We start from the raw sequence: 27,757 nt of genomic DNA, 5'->3' as shown, positions 1-27,757 counted from the left end.
ATCTTTCTCCACACACCTCAACTTTGCTTTTGTCTGCATTGGCTTCATTCTTAGGTAGGTTCTCTCCATGCTACCAACTTAGCAACCCCAGGAGCAATGAGAATACATCTTTACTGAGAGTCCCAGAAAAAGGCCCAGGGGTGATTTGGATGAGTGATATGCATCATGTGTCCTTTCTTGAGCCAGTTACAACAGAAGGGGGTGAAACAGACTGGGGAATCTGTCCAAGGACAAATACCTGCTCTAGAGCCTGAGTACAGGCTCAGTCCCACTGGAGCCATTTGAATTGAAAATGCAATGGTTTCCCAATAAGAAATTAGGATATTTTTGACTGGAAGAAGGGAAAATGTATGCTCGTCAGAAAAAGCCCACATATATTCTCTTCCTTAACTCCCTCTGAAACACACACACTCACCCATTATAAAACACCTTCACACATTCCATTCACAATGGTAATGCCATTAAGAAAAAAAAAACTTTTCCTCAAAAATTTCTGAGATTATTACACTAGAAAAAGTCAGTTTCGGGTATTTGCATTGTCTTACTAGGGCAAAATGGTCGGTCAACACACTGGCATAGTAAGAAGCAATTTCTATCTGTGCCCGTCCAGCCCAGTCTGAACCCAGATGGCCACCATTAACGGCAAGCTGGTAAGGCCTGAGATCTGAGCTGGGCTAGTTAAAAGGGAGACCGAGGTTCCCTATGGCTCATAAGAGCATATAGGTTAATCTTATTCTTTCCTGGTGGCCCCAATTGTCAAAGCAGATCAAGCAGGGCAGTGGATTAATCCTTTAATCACTTCCATTATGGCTTCGTCGTCTGGGTACTGAGGTGGGTGCTCTGAGGTCTGGCCCAGCAACCCAACCTTTTTCCCACAGCCACAGTCTAAGACATCAGAGTGCCCATCCATTTCTGCATGGCCCCAACATCTTTTCTAACTCTCAGCTCTTTTAAGACAAAGGTTTAAAACATAAGCCCTCCCACCCTCCATCCTTACCTTCGCCTCCAAATTCACATGCTGGTCCTGGCATTAGAGAAAATAGATAGATGGGAAAGTTTTACAAAAACTTTCTCACTCAGATCCTGCCTCGAGGGAACCATGGGGCATTTGGTGGGAAGTGAGAGTGTAGAATGGGGTGTAAGCTGTACAAGTATTCATCTGGAACATTGCTGCTGATATCTGGCCTTCAGCCAGTGGAAATGCTCTCATTGGGTTTTGTTTTGTTTTGTTTTGTTTTGTTTTGTTTTGTTTTGTTTTATTTTGTTTTTTTTGTTTTGTTTTGGGCTGATCTCCTCTAAAAAAAAAGGCCTGGTTAGTTTTGTTGTATCAGACAGAATTCTTTGTTGCTAGCAACAGAAACTGACTGTGGATAAATTAAGCCTCAATAATAATAATAACAGCAACAAATTTTTGTTGTTATTGTTATAAAAAAGAAATAGCCAAGCATAAGGAAAAATAGAAACCAGGGCAGATTGACTTCAGGGAGCCAGGTAGCAGGATATAATGGACACCCTATCGTTGTTATGAATCTACTCCAACCCTATTTCATTCTTGTGCCACCCCACTGTGAATCTGAATTCCAGAAGGGGAAGCATGATTGGCCAAGCTCAGGTCCCAAACCAGTGCTTGGCTAAGGAAGGACAGGTTTCATAATTGAAGTCCCACCGAAACTGTATAATGACAAAGAAGTTCTTGGACTGAGGTGCTGTTATCAGAAAAGGAGGGATGGTTGGCAGGCAAAAAGGCTGGTGTCCTCTGCACAGGGTGACATATTTTGTTTAATCTTTATGATTGAACTTTTTTTTTTTTAATCTAAGAAAAGTAGCAGTCAGGTCACACCTGGCTATTTCTCTGACATGAAGCTATATATTTTCCACTATGCAAAACCACTATAACTCCTCAGTGACCTTAAAACAAATATATCCCTAGGAGAAAAGTAACTATCCATTCTAAAGGCATTCATTCTTGTGAGGAGAGACAGGAAAGGAAGGTCAGAGGTCAGAGTGGTTAGAAGGATGAGCTTAGTGTCCAAAAGATGTGGGGTTGGATTCTAATTCGACTGTCCAGTGTCTTTGGGAACCAGCCAAGTCTGAGCCTCAGTTTCTGTAATAGGACCTTTCTTACATAATTGTTTTCATGGTTAAATGGTACACACACACACACACACACACACACACACACACACACACACACACAACCTCATTCTAAATCTAGCACCTGGAAAGTGCCATTATGAATGAATATATTAGGGTTAGAAGGGGAAAATGGGGGTGTGGTGCCCATCTTCTATATGTAAATAATAAGAAATAATTGAAAGTTGATAGAATCAGTTTACTTCCTAGTTTCTGGGCCAGGGCTTAGGATAAGGGAGGTGCAAGGTCAAGGCAGGAGAAAGGGACAGAGAAAGGGGAAAGGAACTGCTTTTGCTCCTAACTTACCCCCACCTACCACAGGTCATGGCCCCATATCTGCATTTGAAGTTTGCCTCAGGATGCCTTACTTTTTGGTGAGGAATGTATTTAATATCCATAGGTACATTTTATTTTATTTTATTTTTTAGAAATTAACATACTTTTGTCCTCAACAAAGGTAAATTTTGTATTTTTTCCACATAGAAAGAGAGACCTTAAGTGATTATGAAAGTAAAACATGCAATTATAAAACTAGACAATGTAGGAAACAATCTAAATGAAATGGTTAGAAAAATACCTGTCATTCCATCATCTTAAACAACCATTATTAAATTTGAATACATATCTTTTCAGATATTTTAATGTGTCTATACACGTAAAGATAGCTATTTGATTTCCATATTAAGATGGAAAATATTAATAACCTACTTGTTTTGTTAGCACAGTGGTTTTCAATCTCCTTCCTACCTCTGCAAAAAATCACACATATGACACTCTCATTAGTAGAATGTTTTACTACCCATGATGTTCTCAATCCAGGGTCATGCTCCCATCCAATCCCACCTCACCACTATTATTGGAAGTCTCTGGTTTAACAATATATAATGGACATCTTTTTTTTTTTAATTTTTATTTTTCAATTAGAGTCGACATTCAATCTTATTTTATATTAATTTCAGTTGTACCGCATAATGGTTAGACACATATAATTTACAAAGTGATCCCCCCAATTAATCTAGTACCTGCCTGATACCATATATAGTTGCTACAATATTATTAACTATATTTCCTATGCTGTGCCACCTGATAACCATACATAGTTGCTGCACTATTATTAACTATATTCCCTATGCTGTGCTTCATATCCTTGTTACTATTTTGTAACTACCAATTTGTATTTCTTAATCCCTTCACTTTTTTCACCCAGCCTCCCAACCCCCTCCCATCTGGCAACCATCAGTTTGTTCTCTGTATATATGAGTCTGCTTCTGTTTTGTTTGTTCATTTACTTTGTTTTTAGATTCCACATATAAGTGAAATCATATGATATTTGTCTTTCTCTGTCTGACTTATTTCATTTAGCATAATATTCTCTAGGTTATCATGGACATCTTTTGATGCTAATGAAAAAATATTATCTTTTTTCATGGCTTCATGATAGTCTATTAAAAAATAATAACTTCTATGACATTCTTGTAGTAGGCACTATGCTCACCAGTTTACACACATTATTTCATTGAATCCTTACCCAAATCCTACAAGGTAAGGAAGTTAGGATTCCCATTTGAGAATTGAGGAAACTAAAGTCTCAAAAGATTAACTTGCTCAGATTTCAAAGCTGCAACTGGTAGAATCAGAATTTGATCCCAGGCCATCTGACACCAGAGCCTGCTCACTGTTATCCACGTGACATTCATTAGTAGCAGGTTGTTGTGATTTTTTTCAAAAATCTTATTTACTCTAACATCTAGGTCTTTTTCCTATTTACGTTGGAATGATATGCTTTTGCAGACCAGAAAAGGACCTGTCTTGATTTCACAGCCTGTCAGCAAGAAAGTGGGAGCTGGGCCAGCTTTACCCTACGTCATGTACAGTCATTAAGTACTGATGTGCTTATGTGTTTCTAAAACAACCTTGAAGTTGCTTGGCTCTGGCGACTGATGGATGAAGTCGAGTCACTAAATTGACTGCCCTTCTCCATTCCATATTTATTTGTTTATCTTCCACCTCCCATTATGACCTATCTGGAAGTTGGCAGAGGAGTAGGAGGATTTATGGATGTACCGCATAGAACTGTGCCCGGGGAAGAAGTCTCTTGCGACAGCCAACAACAAAACAAAATAAAAAGACCAGATAGAGCTCCCAGTACAAATGACTGTCAAGGGTGGTTTTAGAGGCACAGAAACACATCGGTACTCAGTGGCTGCATTCATTACAGGGCGAGGCTGGCCTAGGCCCCACTTCTCTTCTGACAGACTTAGAAACCAAGACAGATGATGTGCCTGAAAAATTAGTTTTCTGCTGCCACCTTTTCTCCTTCTGGCTGTCATGCCCCCTTTTGGCAGTTCATCTGTGCTGTCTCCTCAATCTTTGGCCTTTTTCCTCCACACTCTTGACATTCCACTCTTGTCTCCTCATTCGGGGGCCTGGCAATCATATTTTACTTCTGGGCAGATAAAGCCCTCTACTTTTTAAAGTCCTTTCAGTTTAATCCTCATCAAAGAAGACCAGCTGGATTAACCCCATGTGACAGTGAAAGAGAGCGAAGTCGATAAAGTTTAAGTGATTTGTCTGAGGTCATCCACTAGTAGTTCAGCAAATATTTATTAAGTGGTCACTATAATAAATATTTGATTCCTACAAAGGGAGGAATTATGCAAAGCAGATGATGTGTGGAGGGTCTAGGAGTTAGCTGGCCAGTTATGGCCGCCATCTGGGACCAATAGACTATCTAGCCTCAGTCAGTTGTTTCAAGAGCCCAGTGTATAGTGCTTGCTTGTTTCCCCTTTGCCTTCTTGCCCCCATCTAGATATAATGTCATAGGGTCTCTACTTTGAGAAGTCTGTTTTGTCCTTATTCATTCGCTCATTCAACATAGTACCAACTGTGTGCCAGGCACTGTCTTAGATACCTGGAAGAAGTAAGAGGGAAAAACAGTTAAAACTCCTGTCTTCCTGGGACTCAGATATTAACCAAAGAGTCACAAAGATAGATGACAAATGGTAGCTATGGAAGGACTTCGGGGAAAAGGAATGTGGTGCTGAGGATTTATAACTGGGGCCTGCCTCAGTTTTATGGGGCACTTGATATGGACAAATGAGGAGGACAGTATGGCTTCATTGTTAATCGAATGTTTCCAAATCACCCCTAATGTTCATTAGAGCTGAAAATGAAGAATTAACCCCTTTGTATCCCCATCACCATCAGCAGTCACCTGTACCCAGCTAGGCTCCCTGCCAATTCTATTGGCCCCTTCAAGTCTGTTTTCCACATTAAAGGGATAATAAGAACTTGGTTGCATCATATCCCAGTGTAAAATATTCAGTGGCATCCCAGTGTCCTTGAAATGAAGACCAACATACTGAATGTGGCTTCCCATCTGGCCCCTTCCTTCTCACCTCATGTGGATCACTCCTCTACCCCTCCTTGCCACAGCCACACTGGCTTCTCCTCAGATACTCAGGGTCTTTATACATATTGTTTCCTCTCTCTGAAATACTCTCACTATCTCTTTACCTAACCATCTGTCACATATCATCCCAAAAGAGTTTTCCTGCAGGAAGTCTTTCCTGACTACACATTAGAACAAATTCCTAGTTATAGGCACCCATGGACACCTGCGCTTTCCCTTGAGAGCACTTGTCCCAGATTGTAATGATATTTGGATGAGATTATTAAGATGATGTCATGAAGGCATCATTTTCCTCACTACTGTATCCTTGGCCCAAAGAAAGGAAAAATTGTTTCATAAAGAAGAGTATAAATATTACAGCTGGAGGACAAACCCAAAATTTTATAGTTCAACTCCCTCAGTGTACAGATTAGAAACTGGAAACTTACCCACAGTCACACAGCAAGTTAGCGGCAGAGGTGGCCTGGGACCATAGTTTATAGCTCCCGCGACAATGCTGTACTGACTCTCCATAAACTTCCTCTAGTTGCCTCAAAACTTTAATGTTGAGATCTAGATCTAAAACTGAGACGCAATGTGCTAATTAGATGGAGAAACCATCTGTATTGAGTATTATAGATGAATTCTTTTCAGGTGAATTCTTTAGCTCATTAAGGCTCATAAGACCTGAGGATTCATTTGAAACTTTTTTTTCCAAAACTGGTTTTTAAACTCTAAGGTCTCAACTGAGTACCAGTTCCCAGACACAGACAAGCGGGCCATGGCCTCTAGCCTGTAAATCAAACCCTCAGCCCTGTTTTCTAAATGAGTTCATTAAGTCAGCAATAAATGGAGGCCACCTTTCTAATATCTATCCTCTCCAAGGAAGGCTTTGTGATGAAGCAGGAGGCAATGAGATGTACTGCAAACAAAACCGTCTCATGGCCAACAGGGGCATGTCCTGATAACTGACAGAGAAATAAACGTTTGTTCTGCCTCCGGAAGGTGATTTATGCACCTTCTGAAGTGTGACCAGGACACAGCTCAAAAATGTCAGATGTTTCCTCTCTGTGAATATGAAGTAGCAGCTTCGCCGCCTTGTATTACACCCCAGAATCATGTAGTTTGTGAAGCTTTCAAACGATGAGCACTGGAGCAAAAGTAAATTGTTCTTAATGGATGACTTGGTCCCAGGACCCAGACAGCACTAAAAAAACAATCCAGCTTCCTCCACCAGGCAGAAAAGGTTCTCCAGCAGGCAGGTGAGAACCCTGGGGAAGGAAGAAACCAGGACAAAATCAAAAGACCACACATTTGAGTCATCAAGAGCAAGTCCCTTCTCCTCTCTGGAGTCTTAGTTTTCTGCCTACAAAAGGGACTGAATATAATGCCTACTTTCTACGTTCACTCACTCTCAAAGTGCCAGGCTCTCTACTAGGGACAGATAATATTGCGGGGAATAAGAAGGACACAGTCTTCGCCAATGTGGAGTTTACATTTTGGAAAGGGAGACAGACGTTAAATACATATTTACTTGATACTTCAATTTAAAGTGTGATGAGTATCCTTGAGAGGATAAAATGAGGTACAAATAGCGGTTAACATTTAATTGCTATGTGTCAGATACTTTACATATAATAATAATAATAATAACAATAACAACAACAACCACCCATAAAGCTTTAATCTGGGCTACTTTTTAAAGTGCTTTTAATATATTAACTCATTTAATCCTCTTTTTAAAATACCTATGATGTAGAGACTACTATTATCTCCATTTTATAGATGAGAAAACTAAGGTACAAAGAGATTAACTTGCCAAAAGAAACACAGCCACTAAGTGGCAGAGAAAGAACCCAGGCAGTCTGAACTCAAAGTCTATGTACTATATGCTGCCTCTCGGGAGATTAAATGCCATTTAGTCCTAGCAACAACCTGGCAAATATTGTTATTCTGATTTTGCTGATTTGGACACAAAAGCAAAAAGGGTAAGTGACTACTCAGTTTGCACAACTAAGAAGCAGTGAGGCAGGATGTGGCCACTCTGGTGCCCCCTGTGATGACTATGAGCCGGTATCTCCAGGGCCGACTTTCTGATGTCTTTCCTGGCCCTGTTCTTGCTCAGGTGTTCCTGAAGAGTGACCGTGTGGCCCGCATGGTACAGAGCGGGGGCTGTTCCGCCAACGACTCGCGGGAGGTCTTCAAGAAGCACATTGAGAAGAGAGTGCGCAGCCTGCCTGAGATTGACGGCCTCAGCAAGGAGACTGTGCTGAGCTCCTGGATGGCCAAGTTTGATGCCATCTATCGTGGGGAAGAGGATCCCAGGAAGCAGCAGGCCCGGATGACGGCCAGCGCAGCCTCCGAGCTGATTCTGAGCAAAGAACAACTCTACGAGATGTTCCAGAACATTCTCGGAATCAAGAAATTCGAACATCAGCTACTGTACAATGCCTGCCAGGTAAGTTGCCTGTCACCTGGGCCCGGAGCGGTGAGTATGCAGGGCCACATTATGAATTCCCTGTGCCCTGGGTACTGTTGCCTTCTTAGGCTATTTCTTGATTAAAAAAAAAAAATTAAAAACTCTATTTTATAACTGCATTGGTAAAAATTGAATAAAATTCAGGCTAGAATATGTTCATGTTTTTCTTTGAATTTTAAAAGAAATTAAAACACTTTTATGAGCTCCTGAAAGATTCATGGGCCTTAGGCACTGTGCTTATTGTGTCTAATCGGTAAATCGACTCTATGAATAAAGCCTGGCTCCCATATGTCGAAAGTCTTAATAGATCAAAATAATAATTGTTTTAAAAAGATTGTTTTGCCTTTACAATAGGTGATATTTACCAGTTGAGGGGCTTTTACTTCCTCAACTAGGGAGACAACTGGACTTAGCACCTATCAAGCATAATTATTTAAAGTAAAAAGCTTCCAGGCCTGGGTATATCATACCCATATATTAGTTACATCATGAGTGTGGTCTGAAGGGGCTAGCTGAGGCTCTGCTTGGACCCACTCTAAAATATGCTTATATATCTCTGGATCAGTGGTTGGGGGAGTGAGGTACCCTAGATTTTCATTTCCTGTCAACAGTTCTATTATATATTCATTCATTCAATAAATATCTATTGAGTGCCTATTTGCAGTCTCTACAGATTTTACTGATTGTCACTTGAGAGTACTTTTTAAACATACATTTCTAAGCCCCAACCCTAGAGATTCTGATTCTGCATTCTCAGGGCAGGGCCCAGGAATCTGCATTTTAAAATAGAACCTCCCTTCCTGGTAATTTTGCTGACCTTCCCTTCCTAAGAACCATTAGAGAAATTCAGCTGTGCCCTGGTTCCCCTGCATCAACCAACTCTGGCCCTAAGGTGGGTTAAATGAAGACACTATAGTATATTGGCTAAGATTTGTGCCTTGCTTAGAATCAGACAGACCTAGGTTAATCTTAATATGGCCCCTCACTAGCTCTGTGGACTTAGGGAGTTAATTAACCTCCCCACCCGTGAACTTGGGATGAAACTGTTATAAAGATTCAGAGTGCATAGAACCCAGAGCAACATGGGTACTTTATAAATGGTGGCAGTTAAGATATATTATACTCTACTGGAAGAGATAAAATGTCAACAGACAGTAGCAGAACAGGGCCACAAATGTTTAACATAAGAACTACAGAATTTTGAGGCTGACTTCTCTCCGCCTCCATGGCTACCTCCTAGTTCAAGGCACCAACATCTCTCACCTGGGTGAGCACACTGTCTACTCAATTGATAATACGGCCTCCTCTCCTGCCCCTGATAATGTACCCAGCACACACAGCTAGAGTGATTATCTTAGAAAGTAAATTGGATCATGCCAGTCCTATGCCTAAACCTTTCAGTGGTGTCCTATCACCCTTAGAATGGCATCCCAACTCCTCACCAAGGCTTGAGACAGTATATGAACCAGCCCTGCTCATGCCACTTTCCCCACATGCTTACTCGCTGGCCTTTACATTTGCTCTCCCTTCAGCTTACAATGCTCTTTGCCATGACCTTGGTGTGAGTGGCAGCAGTTTATTTATGTGTATTTTCTGTCCTTGCTCAAACATCGGCATCGTTGGAATAAATCCATCACTATGCCATTTCTTATCTTTGTGTTTTTGAATTTGTTGGATAACACTTATTGCCCAGACCACATTACTATTTTCCCCTAAAAAATCAATTCGACTCATATTTTCAAAATTTCTTCCATGAGTTAAAAAAAATACAATAACATAAAAGAATAATGTCCTCTTTCTCAAGAATAAGGATTGTCTCTTAGCTAAAAGAATTATAATAAATGTAAAAGTACTTCTTAGGATAGGAATACTTAAGGCATTTATTTTTACATTCTTTTCTCACACCTACGTCTGATTATTACTTTAGGGCTTCACTTCAGGAGAAATTAGTACAAAGAATATGTGCAAGTAATTCACAAAAGAAAAAAATACAAATGAATTCTAAATATATAATTATTTTATATTCCATGTCTTTAGTAATCTGAGTTATATAAGTAATTGGCAAACAACAAAAGTATTTTAAAAAGAAGATAACAATGGAAATGTTAATACATTGCAAATGTTATAGAAATGGGTATTCTTATAACTGACTTTTGGCATAATTTATTGTTCTAAACTTTCTATGGAGTAGTCTATTAATTTTTAGCAAAACACCTTTATAATGGGCAGATCCATTGACCTAGCAGGCTCTACTTTTAGGAATTTGTTATAATACTCAGAGGTGTATGCAACAGTGTAAGTCCAAAGATGTTCATTGCAGCATTTCATATGACAGTGAAAAAGTGGAAACGAGTTTAATTCCCAACAGTAGGAGATTAATTAGAGTTTGGTTTAACCGCATTAGAGAATACTCTTCAGCCAATAAAATAATTGTTGAAAAAGAAAGCTACCACATGGGAAAATGTTCACTAGCTATTGTTAAGTGAGAAATCAAGCTATAAAACAGAGTATGAAAGTATAATTCCATTTTCATGAGAAAAGTACTAGATGGGTGAAAAACAAAATCTTAACTGTGCTTATCTTTAAGGCTGGCATCATGGTTGATTTTTATTATTTTCATTTGTTCTTTTCTATGTTTCCAAATTTTCTGCTTTAAGCATATAGATATCTTGTAAATGGAAGCAGATAACAAAAACTCAACAAAGAAATTATCAAAACAATGGGATAGGAAGAAAACTATCTTCCACATTGTATTCTATACTTCAACCACTAATATACCATCCTCATGACTTTTGCTTTTTCCAAGTACTACCCATATGATGACTTATTTAATATTTTTAATTAAACCAACTTCTAACTCACTCTTTAAACCTATCTTTATTTTTAAAAGTAATGTATGTGAAATCACAGCTTTGAAGTATTCATTTTTAAAAAAAATATCTATTAAAGTGAGACATAACCATTAAACTACAAGCTCTTTATCGGTCTGCCCTCGTATACCATCCACATCACCAGTGATGTGGGAGGCATGGCTGAGGTGACCAGTGCCCTGACATACTGAGGCTGGTGAGCCCTCTGACCCCATTCCCAAAAATAATCCCAGACTGACCAGAGCAGCTTTCACATAAGTCTGCACTTCTCATGCCCTGCAATCTAGTTTCAAAATTTATAGATTCGGTCGCTTGCTTTCTCATAGACCACCCGAACACTTCAGAACTCCATTAACTCACAGGAGCAAAGATACAGAAGTGAAAACCATATGGCTTTCATTCTCACCCTGCTTAAATTTCTTCTTGTTTTCTTTTGTATTTTCTGGTCCTTCTTCTTATGAGACAAGGCAATTTCTAGGTGCTTCCAAAGCCAGAAATGTGCACATTTTCTTCTTATGCATATTATATTCTAGGGAAAGCCACAGTGTGATTCCTGGTGCTGTTTTCTGAAGATTCCTGTGATCTCTCTTTATAAAGTTCTAGTACCTGCAGTTTTCATCTCAACTGAGAAATGATGTTTATCAAAGAGCAGTTATATCAGTCGTATACCAGTTGTCTGTTAACATCAACTGTATCTATCAAAACATTTAAAAAAGCAAGGAGGCTTAAAAAATGTCTCCAGTATTTGCATATGGAATTTTTTTAAAGCCCATTTTGTTTATTTGAGAGTGCATGGTCCTATCTCATAGAAGAGTTTACTTATACTCAATAGAATAATTAATGTAAAATAACTGGAAACTCTTATTGTAAAATCATTGTTGTTTTTATTTTCCTAGACTCTTGGGAAGAAGCAGTCAATTGTGTAGCTAATTAAGTATTTGACTCGAATTCTAAAACTAACTCAGAAAAGTCGAGTAACCTCTTTGAGAATAGATAGAATTACCTGGGAAATGAGACTAAGACAGACTTGCTCTCTATCTTCATGAAATGCAAAGATGATGATGATGGTGATTTATTAAAAAGTTTTTAAAATGCAAAGCACCATTTCTCCCCTTTCCCTTTAGTGGCCTCCAAAAGTAGAGTTGATTTGATGCTCAGTTGTACCAGGTATCTGCTATTTCCTTCCCCTTTGCTTAACTGTACGAGTTATTCTTAACTGCTTCATTCTAAAGCATGTTAACATTTCCCATGAAAAACACTTCTGAAGTGTGTTTTAGAAGGAGGCGAGTCTACATCTTTATATATTTTTAAATATAAATAAATTCTTCTTTGGGAAGCAACCCAGCTACTTTCGAAGGGGGTATGAATGAGTTTGAGCTAAGAGAGTCAGCTGTTTCTTTGTGTTTTGACTCTGCACTTTGACAATGGCCTTTGTGGTTGTGCTGTTACCGATCTCACCTGCACTCCCTCGAAACATCAGCAGTCTGGTCTCGAATTCATTTGTACTTAAGGGGCAACAGAGATAACTTGCATGTTCCAACTAATAGAAGCTGACAGTTTTCTCTCAATTATCTCCTCTGAATTCCTAGAGATTTTTCACATAAGCTGGAAGGTTTCACTAGAGACACATGGAATATAACTTCCCAACCTACAAACACCTTCGCATTTTCAAAATTGAATTCCCCATCATTATTAAACTACCGATTTTCTTAACATTTCATTTCCTTTCCTCCAAACCATCAGCGATGTGGCCTTTGATGATGTGGTTATCTTGTCACAGTGCTATCTTCTGTGGACTTGAGTAGCATTTAGTAGCTTCTTATTTAGTTTATTAGATCCCGAAGAGAAAACTGAAATTATCAAGCTTTCAGTTATGACCCAGACTACTAGGTTTTATTCATATCTCATTATAGAGTCTTTAGTCCAGAAGTTTCCAGTAGATCTGTTAGCTGAGAATTTGCTTCTTGGGCAAGGCTCTATTTCTTAATCACTTTTCTTGGCCCTCTAAAATCAATACAGTTCTTTGCATATAATGATCTTTCAATAAATATTGAAGAAATGTTTTAAAATCTGAGGGGGTGGCGATGACAGTCTAGTATTAAACACTTTAACAATATTCTTTCATTATTCATAAATTCATTCATTCATTCAACAGATATTTTAAGCACCTCTTATGCACTACGCACTGAATGTCAGATGCTGGGGATAAAGCCTAAACTTTCCTACTTTGTCATAGACTGGTCCATGATCAGGCTCCTGATCATCTTCCTCCTTCCTAACCACAAACCACTTCCGAATGCTATGTAACAAATTATCAAAGACTTAGTGGCTTAAGAGAATATCCATTTATTATCTCACAGTTTTTGTAGGTCAGAAGTCCAGGCACTACTTAGCTGGGTTCTCCAGTCAGAGACTCAGAAGGTTGGAATGATGGTTCCAACTGGGCTGTGTTCTCATCTATAGCCTCAACAGAGAAGGAATCACTTCGAGCTCCTTCATGTTATTGGCACAACACATATCCTTACAGCTGTAGAATTCTTCAAAGTCCGCAACAGAGAGAGTCTCTGGTTCTTTAGGTCTCTGATTTCTAGATGACCCTCTTTTAAAAGGATCACCTGATTAAATAAGGCCGACCTGGAATAATTACCCTTTTCTATTAAAGTCGACTGATTTGAGACTTTAATTACATCTGCAAAATCTCTTCACTCTTGTCATATATTATTGATTAAAAGCAAGACACAGGTTCTACCCACAGTTAAGGGGAAGAGACTATATATAATAGTGTATGACTCACTGGGTGACATCCTAGGGTTTCCGCCACAAGTGTTCTTTCCCCATCCTGATGTTATTTTTGTGGCTGACTTCTTCAAGTATCAATTTAAATGTGTCCTTATCAGAGAAGCTCTCCCTCATTCTATTGCCTAAAATAGGCTTCTCCTGTTTGTTTTGTAAGAGTCCCTTATTTATTACCATCAAAGAATTTCTTATAGTCTGAAGTTATCTTGCATACTCAGTAATTCTTTTATTGTTTACCGCACCCTCTAGGCTATCTAAGAGCAAGACCATGTCTGTTGCATTCGCTACTATATGAAAAACACTTAATACAATGCTTGGCACAAAATAGATGTTCATCTAAATATTGACTGAATCAGTAAATAGAGGCCAAGGCATTTATGGCCCTCTATGGCTTAAATATTCAGATTCCACAAAGGTGTGTGTTCAATTCCTTTTTTTCTGCTTTGGCAAATTGCAACAGTGGCTCAGACATGTCAACCTGAGACCTGAATCCACCTGTCGATACTTTTATTTTACAGTGTGGATTTTGCCCGAGGTTTATAGTATGTCTTAAACCATAAACTTTCCCTCTGGTCACATTCAACTTGTCTTTCCCATCACAGGATTGAAGGAAGAGGCACAGAAATTAAATCTTGTCTTTACCCACAGCCTCCAACAGTTATGAGATGTTTGATAGACTGCTGGTTTTCAGTGGCTTAGCTTGCCAGATGTACTTTAATTACAGAACTCTGATGATGTGGAAAGAGGTCAAGGTGCATATACCACATTAACATGTTCTATTCTGTTATAAGGAACAAAATTCAAGGGCGTTAAAGATGTGGAGGGCACAGAGCCAGATAGCAATATTTAATTTCCAAGAACAACAATTCTCTGAAGCCCTCCCCACCTCCCCATCATGATTTCTCATGATGGGGTCATCAGAAAATTCTTACTTCTCTATCAGTTCTTCCTAGAACACATGGCCAGATATTTCCATCCAAAAGCACCTGCTGTTATTGAGAGACTAACTGCAATGGAAAGTTGAAATTGAAAGACAGTGGGTATTCTGCATCTGAAGAACAGGGAATTGACTATTTTCTATGCATCCTTCAAAACTGCTATAGACATTTTAGCATTTTCTTCCCTTTGTTGCCAAAATCGAATCATATATATGTTCTTTTATTCAAAGTCCATTCATAAGCATTGAACCACAAAATTGTAACCAGAGGTATTAAAGAAGTATGCTTTCAGAAAAAAAAAAGACATATGCAAATAGTATTTTCTACTTTTGCCACCTTTCAGCAAATGACAGAAGCTATTATAAACCATCTAACACGGCTTTGCAAACAGAGATATCTGACAAGCCTTCTGACATGTTACCTACCAAGACTCTCTCCATGGTAATGAGTTGAATTTGTCTTTTACCTCCAACATGTACTCTCCCTGCTTCTTCAATGATTCAGATCTAAAATTGATAGAAACTTGGGTAATGGAGTATAGTATGATGATTAAATTTTGTTATTAAACCTTTTTGTTTTAACCCTTTCTGAAAATATGCATAAAACATCTTAATTCTCTTTCCTGCTTGGCTAGCAAATAATCCTACATGACTTTCAGTCAGGGGAGGCTTTATGATCTATGTTCTGACCTCTAGTTTGAACAGTAATCATGCTCACCAAATAGGAAGCATTTACTGTGTGCCAAGCACTAAGCCTAATACTTTACATATATTATCATATTTAATCCTTATAATAAATTTATAAGCTAGATGCTTTGCCCACATTTTAATAAAGAACCAGAGAGAGAGAGAGAAGTTAAACACTTTTTCCAAGGTCAAACAGCCCCTCAAGTTTGTGTAAGTCCAAAGTAAGCTATGTGTTTTAATTGCTGAAAATAGTAGTGATTCTTTTATCAAAACAGAAAATTCTGAAGAATGAATTTTATTGATTCTGCTTACACTCTAGGAATATGTGTGTGTTACTAAATCTTTTAGGAGTCCCTTTATATAGCCTGATCCTTATTTTCCTAAAATTTGTTGGGAGGAAAAGAAAGGAGGGCTAAGGACTCAATTCTTTGTATTAGCTAACTATGATTTAAATAAGAGTGTTTTCACTCAATGGAGACCAGTTAAGTTTATGTTTGCTTCACTCATTTAAGTTTGGCCATATCAAGACAAGTATTTCCTGGTTTAAATTTTGAAAACATACATAAAGCCCCATAGTGTTCAGAGGATGGTTAAGGATAGGAAATGCTCATCTTTCTTGTCTTGTCCTTGCTAGTGTGTGATCAAATCAGTTGGATGACTTTTAAAAAGTAGTGACTTCATTTTTCACAGAATGATCACCTTCCTAGGGAGTCCAGTATTAAAACAAAGTCACTCTTTAGAGAAAGAACACCCACAAAACATGCATGAAAATTCAAATTACAAGATTTTAAATGAAGAATTAAACCAGGTGATAAGTATTTTAGGCTTTGTGGGCCCTACAGTCTTCGTAGCAACTACTTAATTGTGTCATTGTAGCAAAAGCATCCATAGACAATATATAAAGGAATAGGCGTGAATGTGTTCTGCTAAAACTTTATTTACAAAAACAGTCAGTTGGCAGATTTGACCCAAGGGCAGCAGTATCAACTCCTGAATTAAATAAATATCACATTATAATAGAAAGAATTTTTTACTTTCCAGAATCATACCCTATGAATATAAGATGTTACCTTTTTGACTCAAAAGTTTTTAACATAAAACTTAGCCCATCCCTTCTGTGAAGAGTGAGAAGCGATGACTGTTTACAATGTTAGAACTGAAGATAGTCATTATGTAACACAGAAGCCAATATGTGTTGTCAGATTCTTAATATACTAGACTCATTACAGGCTCTGCTCCATAGCACTGTAAATCTTGGACAAGTCATTTAACTTTCCTAAGTAAGTGTCAGTGTGCTTGTCTGTAAAATAGAAATAATAACCAATTGTGCTTTACAGCATTTATCATGAGACTGTGCTAGGTTAATGAATAAATCACTAAGCACCATGTTTGGCATAACACATTTTTAAAAAATATAAACAATCATCATCATTTATATTATTGCCATTTGAGCCAAGACTTGGTCCATAATTAGGGGTTTAATAAGTATTGGTCTTCATAGAATTTCACAGCTAAAACCTTCAGTACAGTTATAATTTAACTCTAGTATTGTATAGAAATTAAACATTGAACACCAGTGATAGAAAAATAGGACCTTAAAGTTAAAGAGATTTGCATTTGTATTCTGACTCTACTACTTACTCTGTGTTCAGGAGCCAGTCAGTCAGTTAACTTCTCTGAGTCTCACTTTTTACATATATAAAATCAGAATAAAGATAGTTCACCTAATAAGATGATTAGTGGTAGTTATTATTAGCCACTGGTGTAACAGTTGTCATATAAGGGTAATATGATATGGTAGAGATATTGTGTTTATTGACACATCTGGGTATGAATCTAGGCTCAGTTACTTATTATTTATATAACCTTTAGGAAGTTCATCAACTTTTTTATAAAACGGAGATATTAATAGCTACCAGGTAAAAATTAAGAACCTGTCACATGCTAGAGATTCAGTAAACAGTATCCTGAGGTGGTCATGGCAGTCAGTGGCAATGGCGATGGGGCAGTGGGGTGGTAGCACAGTGAGGTTAGCTTCAGCAGTTGGAGGACTGTGGAGATCTCAGATAACAATGGGGTTTGATTGATCCATAGCCAATCCACAGAGGAAGTACTAGTTGAACTGGGTTTAAATGATGAGGAGACAGTTTGGCTGAATGAAGAGAGGTTATCTGAGATGCCAGCTATTTTCTTTTGCCCAGTGACGGACCAGAGTAGAGAAGAAATTGTATTGTAAAGATAATGTTGATTAAATAACTGGTCCTGATTCTTCACTCACCTATATTAGAATTAAACATCCTGCCATGACTTATGTTGCATTGAGTAAACTCATTCACCACTTGACTTTGGGCCTAGCCATCACATTTGCTTTGTCAGTGGGCAATTACCAGACTTAAAGAGTGGAGGACTTGAAATGTGCTTGTGCATATGGTCTTGCTGCCATTGCACTTCGGTGGTCTTCCAAGATATTAAGATGTCTCAAGCAGTTGTTTCTCTTTAAGGGTGGGCCTCAGTACAATACTTGGGGAAAGGCCTGAACTGAACCCACAGCCTGGAACCAAGTCCGGCTAACCCTCAGTCTAAAGCAACCCACACTTTAAAGCCTACAGCCAAGCCCAGTCTAGATCAACAGAACCCAGCCAATTCACAGACCCGTGAGCATGACAACAAATGTTTGTTAAAGTAAGTCACTGTGTTTGGGAGTGGTTTTTTTATGCGGCATTGTTGTGGCAATAGCTCACTGACACAAATGACAGTTAAAATAAGTCTACATAATAAGTAAGTAATATAATAAATAACAGACCACTAGTAAGATATAGGTATAACTGTATCTTATGGAACCCCAGGTATAGTTCTAGCATTAATTACCAACTTCCCTGTCTTAATCCAGAATGTCTATTTTTGTCAGTCTCATTTTCTGTGTCAAGGCTGAATTTTCCACTTTTCCAGACTATACTTGTGTGACAGCATCCTGGCCTCAATGTTAATGCTAACTTTTTAAAGGGCCCCTTCTATGAAATTGGAAAGAAGGCAAAGATAGGTTAGCTGGTGTAAATATTTGAGAACTAAAACTAGATGGTTTTGCTCATTATCCAAGAGTGAGGACAGAGTCTGAATAGTTTTGGGAACTGGACAAGAGATCAGGATGTATGAAACCCCATTTATTAGGGAGGCCAAGGAAACTTAAAAGGATTTTTAGGCATCTACAAAGTCATTGCATTTTAAGGGTATTTATTTTACTGTTATCCTGATGCCTATATCAGTCTATTGCTGATAATAACACTCAAATAACACTCAAACTCAATAGGTTAAACAAGTAAGTATCTATTATTGCTCATATATCTACAGATGAGCTGGGTGCTTTATCTGGTTTTGGTTGGGCTCACTTATGTGTTTGTTGTCAGCTGTGGGTCTGGTAGAAAGTTTGTTCTCTTTGAGGGTCAGTGGCTATAGATTAACCTAGGATGACATCAGGTATGGCACAGTTATCCTCCATGAGATTTCACAAACTGCACTTCTGCACATGGCTGCTAGACAGAGTAATGAGTAAGAGAATGGAATAGTGCAAAGCCTCTGAAAGTCCTGGTTCAGACTGTCACATTGTCACTTCTCTCAGCCAAAAGAAGTCACAGTCAGTCAAAATTCAAGAGGAGGAGAAACAAACTCCATTTCTTGATGGGAAGAGCTGCAGAATCACATTGCAAGTGATGCGGCTACAAGCAGAGTGAAGAATTGTGGCTGCCTGTAAATCTACCACAGTTGTTGACATGGTTATTGTTAACATGCCCTAGTATTCAACTGTTTAAATCCAATTATGTCCAGTATACTTTACGAGTTTCTTTTAATGAATAAGCAATGTTTCATTAAAAAATAATATTTTATTGCGGTTACATATATAAACACTATATGTAACAAGGAATTGAGACCTATCCTAATGAAAAGTGAAGAAAATTTGAAATGTGGAAGTATTTTTGTTCTTAGGAAACTATTAATAAATGTAGAAAGATAAGTCTGATAAAGTTTGTAGTTAGTAGTTTGGAAAATCATTAGCTATTTATCATCATTTCAAATGTGTTTCAGAGGAAAAAAACATTTTCTCTCCTGATCTTTTTGTCATTGACAAGCATCAGCCACTTCATTATGTCACTCTGAGATGTACAGGCATTGCTTTTCCATCTTAAAATACTGTCTTGAAAACAATAAAATCAGTAAAACTTCATAACAAAGTAAGGTGAGAGTGAAATTAGGTAAATAGATTGGATGCACAATTAGTGATAAAACAATCACGCATTTATTCAAATTGAATTGAGTCTCTTTCAAATGCCAGAGGGATATTCAGTAGTGAATGTGACAGACAAGATTTCTGCCCTTATGAAGCTGACATTTAATGAGACAGGGAACTCATTGTCTGTGTGCACATGATTTAAGCTGTTTCACCACTAACACATTTATCTTCGTCCCACAAGAAGAAAGAAAGAAGTGGTAGGCAAGCTGCGTCTTTTTAAGGATATAACCCAGAAGTCATATTCACCTCTACTTAGATCCCATTGCAAGAACATCTCTTTACAAAAAAAGCCCCAGAGGTGTAATCTCTAGCTAGGCAGCCTTGTGCCCAGCTAAAACTTCGTGGGAGTCTGAAGATTTATGCACTGATAAAGTGAGCTTGAATACCAGGGCATGCTTAGCATTCTTCACCATTTTGGCAGATTCTTTCATTATTACTATTTCATTATTACTTTTTAAGATACGCAAAATTATACAAAATATAATAACACCAACATCTCCATACCCATTACTTAGGTTAATAAATACATTGGTGCTGTTAAAGTCTTAATCTCTCACCCTGCCCTAAATATGGAGTAACCATTTTCTGCTGTTGCTGTTTATCCTCTCCATGCACTTCTTAATACTTTCATTATCAACATATGTATCCTTAAAAGGTCTAGTACTGTTGCAACTATATTAAATCTTTATATAAGTCATGTTGAACTGTGATTTTTTTGCTACATTTTTTTTGGCTTATTATATTAAGTGATTCATTCATATTGATACATATATCTCTACGTTCTTGGTGATATTCCATTGTGGATATATTCTCATTTATTTAGTTAATAAAGAAATTTCTTTTTTTTTTTTTAGTATTACAAAAAATGTTTTTATGAATATTCCTATACATATTTCCTTGGGCACGTGTTCAAGAATTTCTTGAAGGAACATACCTAGAAGTATAATTGCTGGGACATAAGGTAATCTCATCCTCAAACTATTAGATATTACAAAATAATGCTTCAATTAGTTATTGTGCATTCCCTGAAATAGCACATTAGTAACTACTGTATTCTTTACAAATATTCATTGTTCAAAAGTAAAATTTTATTTTCATGGGGCAACCTGACTTCTCCTACATTGCTATGGGAAGGATAAGACTCAGGAATTCCACTCCCCCCCCCTTGGTATATACCCAAGAGATATTAGTATATTTATCCGCCAAAAAAATGCACAAAACATGTATAGCAGCTTTATCATCAATAGCTAAATATTGGAAACAGCTCAACTATCCATCACTAGCAGAATGGATAAACCGTCATATATTCATACAATGTAATGCTCAAGCAATTAAAAAAAGAAGAAGAATACTGGTACATTCAAGAAGAGAATGAATCTCACAGAAACATATTGAGAGAATATATCCCAACCCAGAGTATATAGTCTATGATTTTGTTTACATGAAATTCAAGATCAGAAAAAACGAATCTATAATGCTAAAAATCAGAATAATGATTGCATCAGCAGAAGAAGGAGTGGGGACTAGGTTGGTATTGATTTGAGGGTACTCAAATACTAGAAATGCTCTATATCAGTAATGTCCAAAATGGTAGCTACTAGTCTACTTAAATAAAGTTTAAAATTTAGTTCCTCAATCACACTAGCCACTTTTAAAGTGCTCAATAGCCATGTGTGGCTTGTGGCTTTCGAAATGGTCAGTGTAGACAAAACATTTCCATCACGACACAAAGTTCTTTTGGACAGTGCTATTCTGTATCTTGAGCTGGGTGGTGTTTACGTGCAGCACATATGTAAAAATTAGTGAAACTGTGCCCTTAAAGTTTGCACTTTACAATATGTATGACTCCTAAATAAAACATCCATCAAAATAAATGTTATATACCTCAGAATATAAAAGGAAAGGGCAAGAAAGGAACTAGAAAAGAGAAAGCAAAAACAAAAAATCTTACAAATAAGAGGTTTTCAATTTTGAAATTTGAATGTAATATGTGACTCGAACTTGAGAAAAAAGGCACAAAACTCTGCACAAAAATAACAGTAAGACTTTGGAAATGGAGGTTATTTCTCATTAACTTTAATTAGGCTCCTTCTAGTTTTGCAGGTTTAGCAAATTATCAAACCAAAAATAAGAATCTTGGCTCGTCTCTCAGGAAAGTTTCCTCAAATTCCAAAGCATCCATGGATGCTTTTCTGACATCGTTGCCTTTGTTACATTTCTGCATAACTAATCTATGTTGCTAATTAGATTCTACCACGAAGCATGGTTTCAGTCATTTTCTGTTCAACACCGGCATCTTTGTTTGTGTAGAAATGTGTGACCCCCAGTCATGCACAAATGTATGCAGAGTAATGAGTTATATTAGAATGGTCTGATTTCTGTTTTGTGAAAGTTAATTGAAAGTGTAATGTTCATTTTTGTCACAGAAACCTGATTAATCTATTGCCTATCTTACATTTGCAATAAAAAATCTATTTCAACGTATATTTGGTTTAGATTATTAAGAAACATAAGAGAGAAGTAGTCTGAGAATTGTAGGTTAAAATAGGCAGTCTTATACGGGAGATAAACACATGTCTTCCACGTTTGAACAAAGCAGATGAATCAGAAGAGCTGTGTGACTTTGGGCAATTTCTTACCTTCCCTGAGCCTCAGTTTCCTCACTTTCAGCATTTGCTGACTCTGCCGGGAAGAATTGTTGTCTCCCTTCCATTTGTTCCCAGCATAAGACATTGCAACAACTAGTACAGCTTAGAGCACAATTATCCTATAATTTAGTACAGTAACATTGTCTCCCTCTACAAAACTGTATCTGAGGAGTGTGAAGTACATTTTTGTTTCCTTAGCACCTAGGCCACTGCCTGGGCTATAGGATACCGCAAGAAAGATTTATTGAATAAGTGAGTCCATGAGTGAATAAATGAATGAATGCCGTGTTATCTATTGCTGTGTAACATATTACCACAAAACTGATACACACTTATTATGTCATAATTCCTGAGAGTCAGGGAGCTAGGCACAGCTTAGCTAGATCCTCTGTTCCAAGATCTCTCACAGGTTACAGTTAAGGTATTGGCTAGAGCCACAATCTTCCCAGCCAGTGCTGGATCTTCTTCTAAATCCATTCAGTGGTTGTTGGATTCAGTTCCTTGCAGGCTGTTGGACTAAGCCTTCAGTTCCTTGCCATGTGGGACCTTCCAACATGGCAGCTTGCACCAACAAGAGTCAGCAAGGAGGATAAGAGTCACAATCTTTTATAATCTAATCATGGAAGTGACAGTATGGCTTTTTCAGTGTTCAATTTGTTAGAATGAAGTCACTAGGTCTGGACCTCACTCAAGAGGAAGAGATTCCCTAAGGATATAAACACCTAGGTGGGGATCATTGGAGGTCATGTCAGAAGACACCTACCACAAGTGCCTACCTCACAAGACTATGAGGAAGTCCAAAATGAGATAATGTCTATACGAACGCTATTTACTCCTTCCATATTGTCCTTTCCTCTAAAATGCACTTCCCCAACATCCTTCTCATCTTTCGTGTTTCAGCTCAAATGCTACCACCTCCAATGGGCCTTCACTGAAATGAAAGTATGATCCCTGAGCCATTCTTTTAACCCAGAACCTATTTCATTTCAAGCACAAATGATTATTTTATTTGCTTATTATTGGTCTCCTCCACTAGAAAGTATCCATAAGTCCAGGAATTCAGCCTGTCTATTCTATTCTCTCCTTTCTTACTAGTGCCTCATACATAGGAAGACTCAATAAATATATATTGAAAATACTGTGCTACTATATCCCACTGTAATTTATTTGCTTTGTAAAATTAGTGCCACTGGGAGTCATCATACCTATAATAGTTTTGAGAGGTTTAGAATCAGAACAGTGCTGTCCTGGGGTAGGAGGCTCTTTGTTGTGCTGAGATTTGAGAAAATGTGCATCCCAACAAAGCAAATCAACTTTAGGGTGACATTATTATTAAATTGCAATGAAAAACTTGGATTTTCTAAGTTTGAGAGGTAAGACAATATTAAGGCACTATCATACAAATGAAAGTGATATTTGTTTTTGGTTTTTGTCAACTCCCTTCTGCCCTCCCCTCCAGGCTTCTTTGTACCTCTAAAGCAACCAACAGCCTTACACCCCTTTGTGCCATCCCTTTCAGTTTTGCCCCCTGCCCCAGCATTAGGGCTGCATTTTCCAGTGCTATAATTGCCACCATTTACTAAGTGATAGCTACATGCCAGGCATTGTACTAAAAATTTTACATACGTTCTTCCCAATTCTTACCACAACTTTTATATAAGAGACCAAAGTGTAAACAAGTTAAAATAAAAAAACTCAGGGCAAGCAGACTTTGAAGGCCAAGCTAGCTCCACCATGAGTGTATTCACTGCCCACTCTCCAGGCCCTCCTCTGGAGATTAGTGGCATAACCAAGACCGGAATCCAGACCTCCTGCTCACTCCCAACATCTATTTTATAGTGAGCAGGAGGTCTGGATTCCGGTCTTGGTTATGCCACTAATCATGTTATTTTGGACATGCTATTTTTAACTTCTGTCAAATTTAGTAGTCAATCTCTTTGAAGGAGGCCTATTAGAATTCTAACTCAGACCTGGCCTACAGGTATTTGACTGTCAGAACCCTTAATCCAAATGGACATCTCAGACCTGAGTCAAATTCCCTTTTCTTCCTTGCCTTTAAACTGAAACATTTAATGAGCAGAATATGGATTTTTCTGTAAATTTTCTAGAAGACGTCAGGAAATTCTACAACTCAGTGGTAAAATTGGCAGCTTTTGGCTGGGTTATAGAATTTCTGGAGAACAGAAAGAGGCTTTTTCAGGAGACAGATGCCTTGTTTCTCCTGCAATATCTATACTTTAGGTCACACTCAACTCCCAGAGTACACTTTGCATGGATGGTCTGTAGAATACTCATGACAGATAGTTCCTAATGTAGCTCCGTGTCCTAAGTAACCAAGCATAGTGAGAATGAGCTTGGTCTCTGTGGTGTGCACAAGCATTGTGGGCACATTTTGTGATGATAAAGAGTGGGGGCTGGGAGGGTGTTTTAGAGTGTGAGGAGTATAAGGGGCTGAAGGAAGCTCAGCATTGGACTATAGTACTACTGACATTTTCAGCTAGATAATCTGTTCTTGTGGGACTTGTCCTGTGCATTTTAGGATGTTTAGCAGCATCCCTGGCCACTACTTATTAGATGACAGTAGCACACACACCACTCCATTTGTGAAAATCAGAAAGTCCCCAGACATTTCCAAAAGTCCCAGGAGAGTGATGGGGGAAGGGAATCACCACCAGCTGAAAAACACTGCATCGCTGGCAGAAATGTGATATGGTCAGGATTAGCTACCTAGGTTACAGTAACCAACAACCCCAACATCTCAATAGGTTAAAAAAGCAAGAGTTGTTTCTTGCTCATGCTCTGTGACTGTCATGGAATGACAGAAAGGGTCTAGACTTCACAGTTACTACTCAGAGGCTCAGGCAGATGGAGCAGCCAACATTTCCAATATTGTGAGTAGCCACGCCTGAGGGAATGGAGTACTCTGGAGAATCTCGATTAGCAGTTCAATGCTTCATCTCAGAAGCTTCACTTTATATTACTTGCTCTCACAACCCATTGGTCAGAACTACACTCACCCAATCACAGGGAGACCAGAAAGTGTAGCCTTACCATGGGCCCAGCGGAGAGAAGAATTATAGATATTTGGCAAGTTGCATTAATGACCACCACAATGCAAAGGAGGTCTGTCTTCCCTGTTAATGCAGAATGAAAAAGTGCTAAAGGCAGGAAATACAAGGTTACCCAATACTTCTCCCAAAAAACAAGAACAACATTGATATAATAATGACTACAATTTGGATTGTGCTTATTACGTGTCAGATAGTTTAATTCTCACACAGCAACCCAATATGGAAAGTACAGTTGACCCTTGAGCAATGCGGGGTTAGAGAACTAAACCTCTGTGCCATCGAAAATGCGTGTATAATTTTAGACTCCCCAAAAACTTAACTACTAATAGCCTATCTTTGACTGGAGCCTTACTGGCAACATATCGCTTAATACATATTTTGTATATTATATGTGTTATATACTATATTCCTAAAATAAGCTGGAGAAAAGAAGATATTATTAAGAAAGTTATAAGGAAGAGAAAATATATTTATAGTATTGTATGTATTTATTGGAAAAAATCCACATGTAAGTGGACCTATGTAATTCAAACTCATGTTGTTCAAGGGTCAACTGTATTTTTATTCTTTTCATTTTACAGATTATGAAACCGAGACACAGAATGCTTAAGTAACTTGCCTAGAATCATATAGCTAGTAAGTAGCATGACTGAAATTTGATCCAAGATCTCTGATATTAAAGAACGAGCCCGTAAACCTGAGTTTATAAATCAATTTAGCTATTGTGAAAATCACTTCCTCTCACTATTAGTTTGAATGAGCAAGTTGTCTCTCCTGTAAAAACCGTCTCTGAACTTTCATGGTTTAAGTTAGAGGCATGACTGAGATGTGTTTGCAAACTTATTGTATCCTTTCATTCGCTAAAATTTTTTCTTAATGAATCCCACCATTTTTAGAGCATTTGGAAGAGTACCTTCAGTCACTCCATCATGGGGTGATCATGCTCAGAGAAACAAATAAAATGTTTCAAGACATTTAAAAATAGCACTGAGCTCCACATTACTTTGGGTACTAAGAAAACAGGCTCCTACACTAAAAGCAGATAGTAGACTCAGCAACGTGAGTACTGTGGGATGCTGTCACCACTCAACTTGAAGCAAGCCCAGGTACACCTAGAGTTTCTAGATCCTAGATGTTAAACCAGGGAGTTAATTACAAAAGCAGGCAATAATAAAACAGACTAACATTTATGCTAGAGATTGTTATAAGTATGTATTTTCTCATGCAAAAAAAAATACTAGTAATATCACCATTTTAGAGATATGAAAACTGAAGCTGAGAGAAGTTAACTAGCTAAGGTCACAGAGCAGGTTTTTGGAGGGATTAAAGACCTAACACAAAATTGCAAGCATTTATCCACACTAATGGACACATGAAGATGCTTAATATGTTAAACATGCACACACATCTCTTCTAGTGTCTTCCCTACTCCCAAGTCAAACTTAACAATATTTATTTCAAAGATAAAAAGGAATAAAAAACAGATTTATTTCACTTTTTTCTTTCCTTGATGCAGAGGGTTACCTGAGAATCATTAAATTTATCAGTTCTCCATACAGTCATGCTTTCTCAAGTAGGCTTCATAATGAGATAACAGTTATTTACTCAAGTTATCATTGAAAGAAACTTTCGATTTGAATATGAAATGACATAATCTCCCTCAAACTCAAATTCCAGTGTTCTTTTCTTTTTTGTAAATTAAAGTATAGTTGACAAACAATATTACGTTAGCATCAGGTGTACAACATAGTGGTTCGACATTTATATACCATATGAAATGGTCACCATGATAAGTCTAGTAACCATTTGTCAGTGTACAAAGTTATTATATTATGACTATATTCGGTATGCTGTATATTACATGACCCTGACATTTATTTTATAACTGAAACTTTGTACCTCTTAATCTCTTTCATCTTTTTTATCCATTCCATCACCCAACTCTCCACTCTGAGGTTTGTTCTCTGTGTCTATGAATGTTTTGGTTTTGTTTTATTTGCTTGTTTTCTTTTTATAATTCCACATATAAGTGAAATCATACAGTATTTGTCTTTCTCTGTCCGACACATTTCACTTAGAAAAATACCCTCTAGGTCCATCCATGTTGTCGCAGATGGCAAGATTTCTTTTTTATGGCTGAGCAATATTTCATTGTATGTATGCGTGTGTGTGTCACATATTTGTTATTCACTTATCTATCGATGAACACTTAGGTTGCATCCATATCTTGGCTATTGTAAATAATGCTGTATTGAACATAGGGAGGCACATGTCTTTTCAAATTAGTGTTCTCCTATTCTTCAGGTAAATATTCAGAAGTGCAATTGCTGGGTCATGTGGTAGTTCTATTTTTAATTTTTTGAGGAACCTCCATGCTGTTTTCCATAGTAGCTGCACCAATTTACAGTCCCATCAACACTACACAAGGGTTCCCTTTGCTCCAAAGCCTAACCAGCACTT

General features: G+C 37.8%; 1 protein-coding gene across 8 annotated transcripts in view; it reads left to right on the top strand.

The window, feature by feature from the left end:
* Nucleotides 1-27,757, top strand: part of CADPS (calcium dependent secretion activator) — a 470,394-nt gene that overhangs the window by 110,684 nt on the left and 331,953 nt on the right. For all 8 annotated transcript variants that reach the window (XM_011358441.1, XM_011358442.1, XM_011358440.1 and 5 more), the window contains one exon: nt 7,650-7,982. In XM_011358441.1, the coding sequence (XP_011356743.1) occupies nt 7,650-7,982 (333 nt within the window). The remainder of the gene's footprint in view (nt 1-7,649; nt 7,983-27,757) is intronic.

The sequence above is a fragment of the Pteropus vampyrus genome, unplaced genomic scaffold (assembly GCF_000151845.1).
Source record: "Pteropus vampyrus isolate Shadow unplaced genomic scaffold, Pvam_2.0 Scaffold41, whole genome shotgun sequence".
Taxonomy (NCBI): Eukaryota; Metazoa; Chordata; class Mammalia; order Chiroptera; family Pteropodidae; genus Pteropus; species Pteropus vampyrus.
This window is presented reverse-complemented; position numbering and strand designations above follow the sequence as displayed.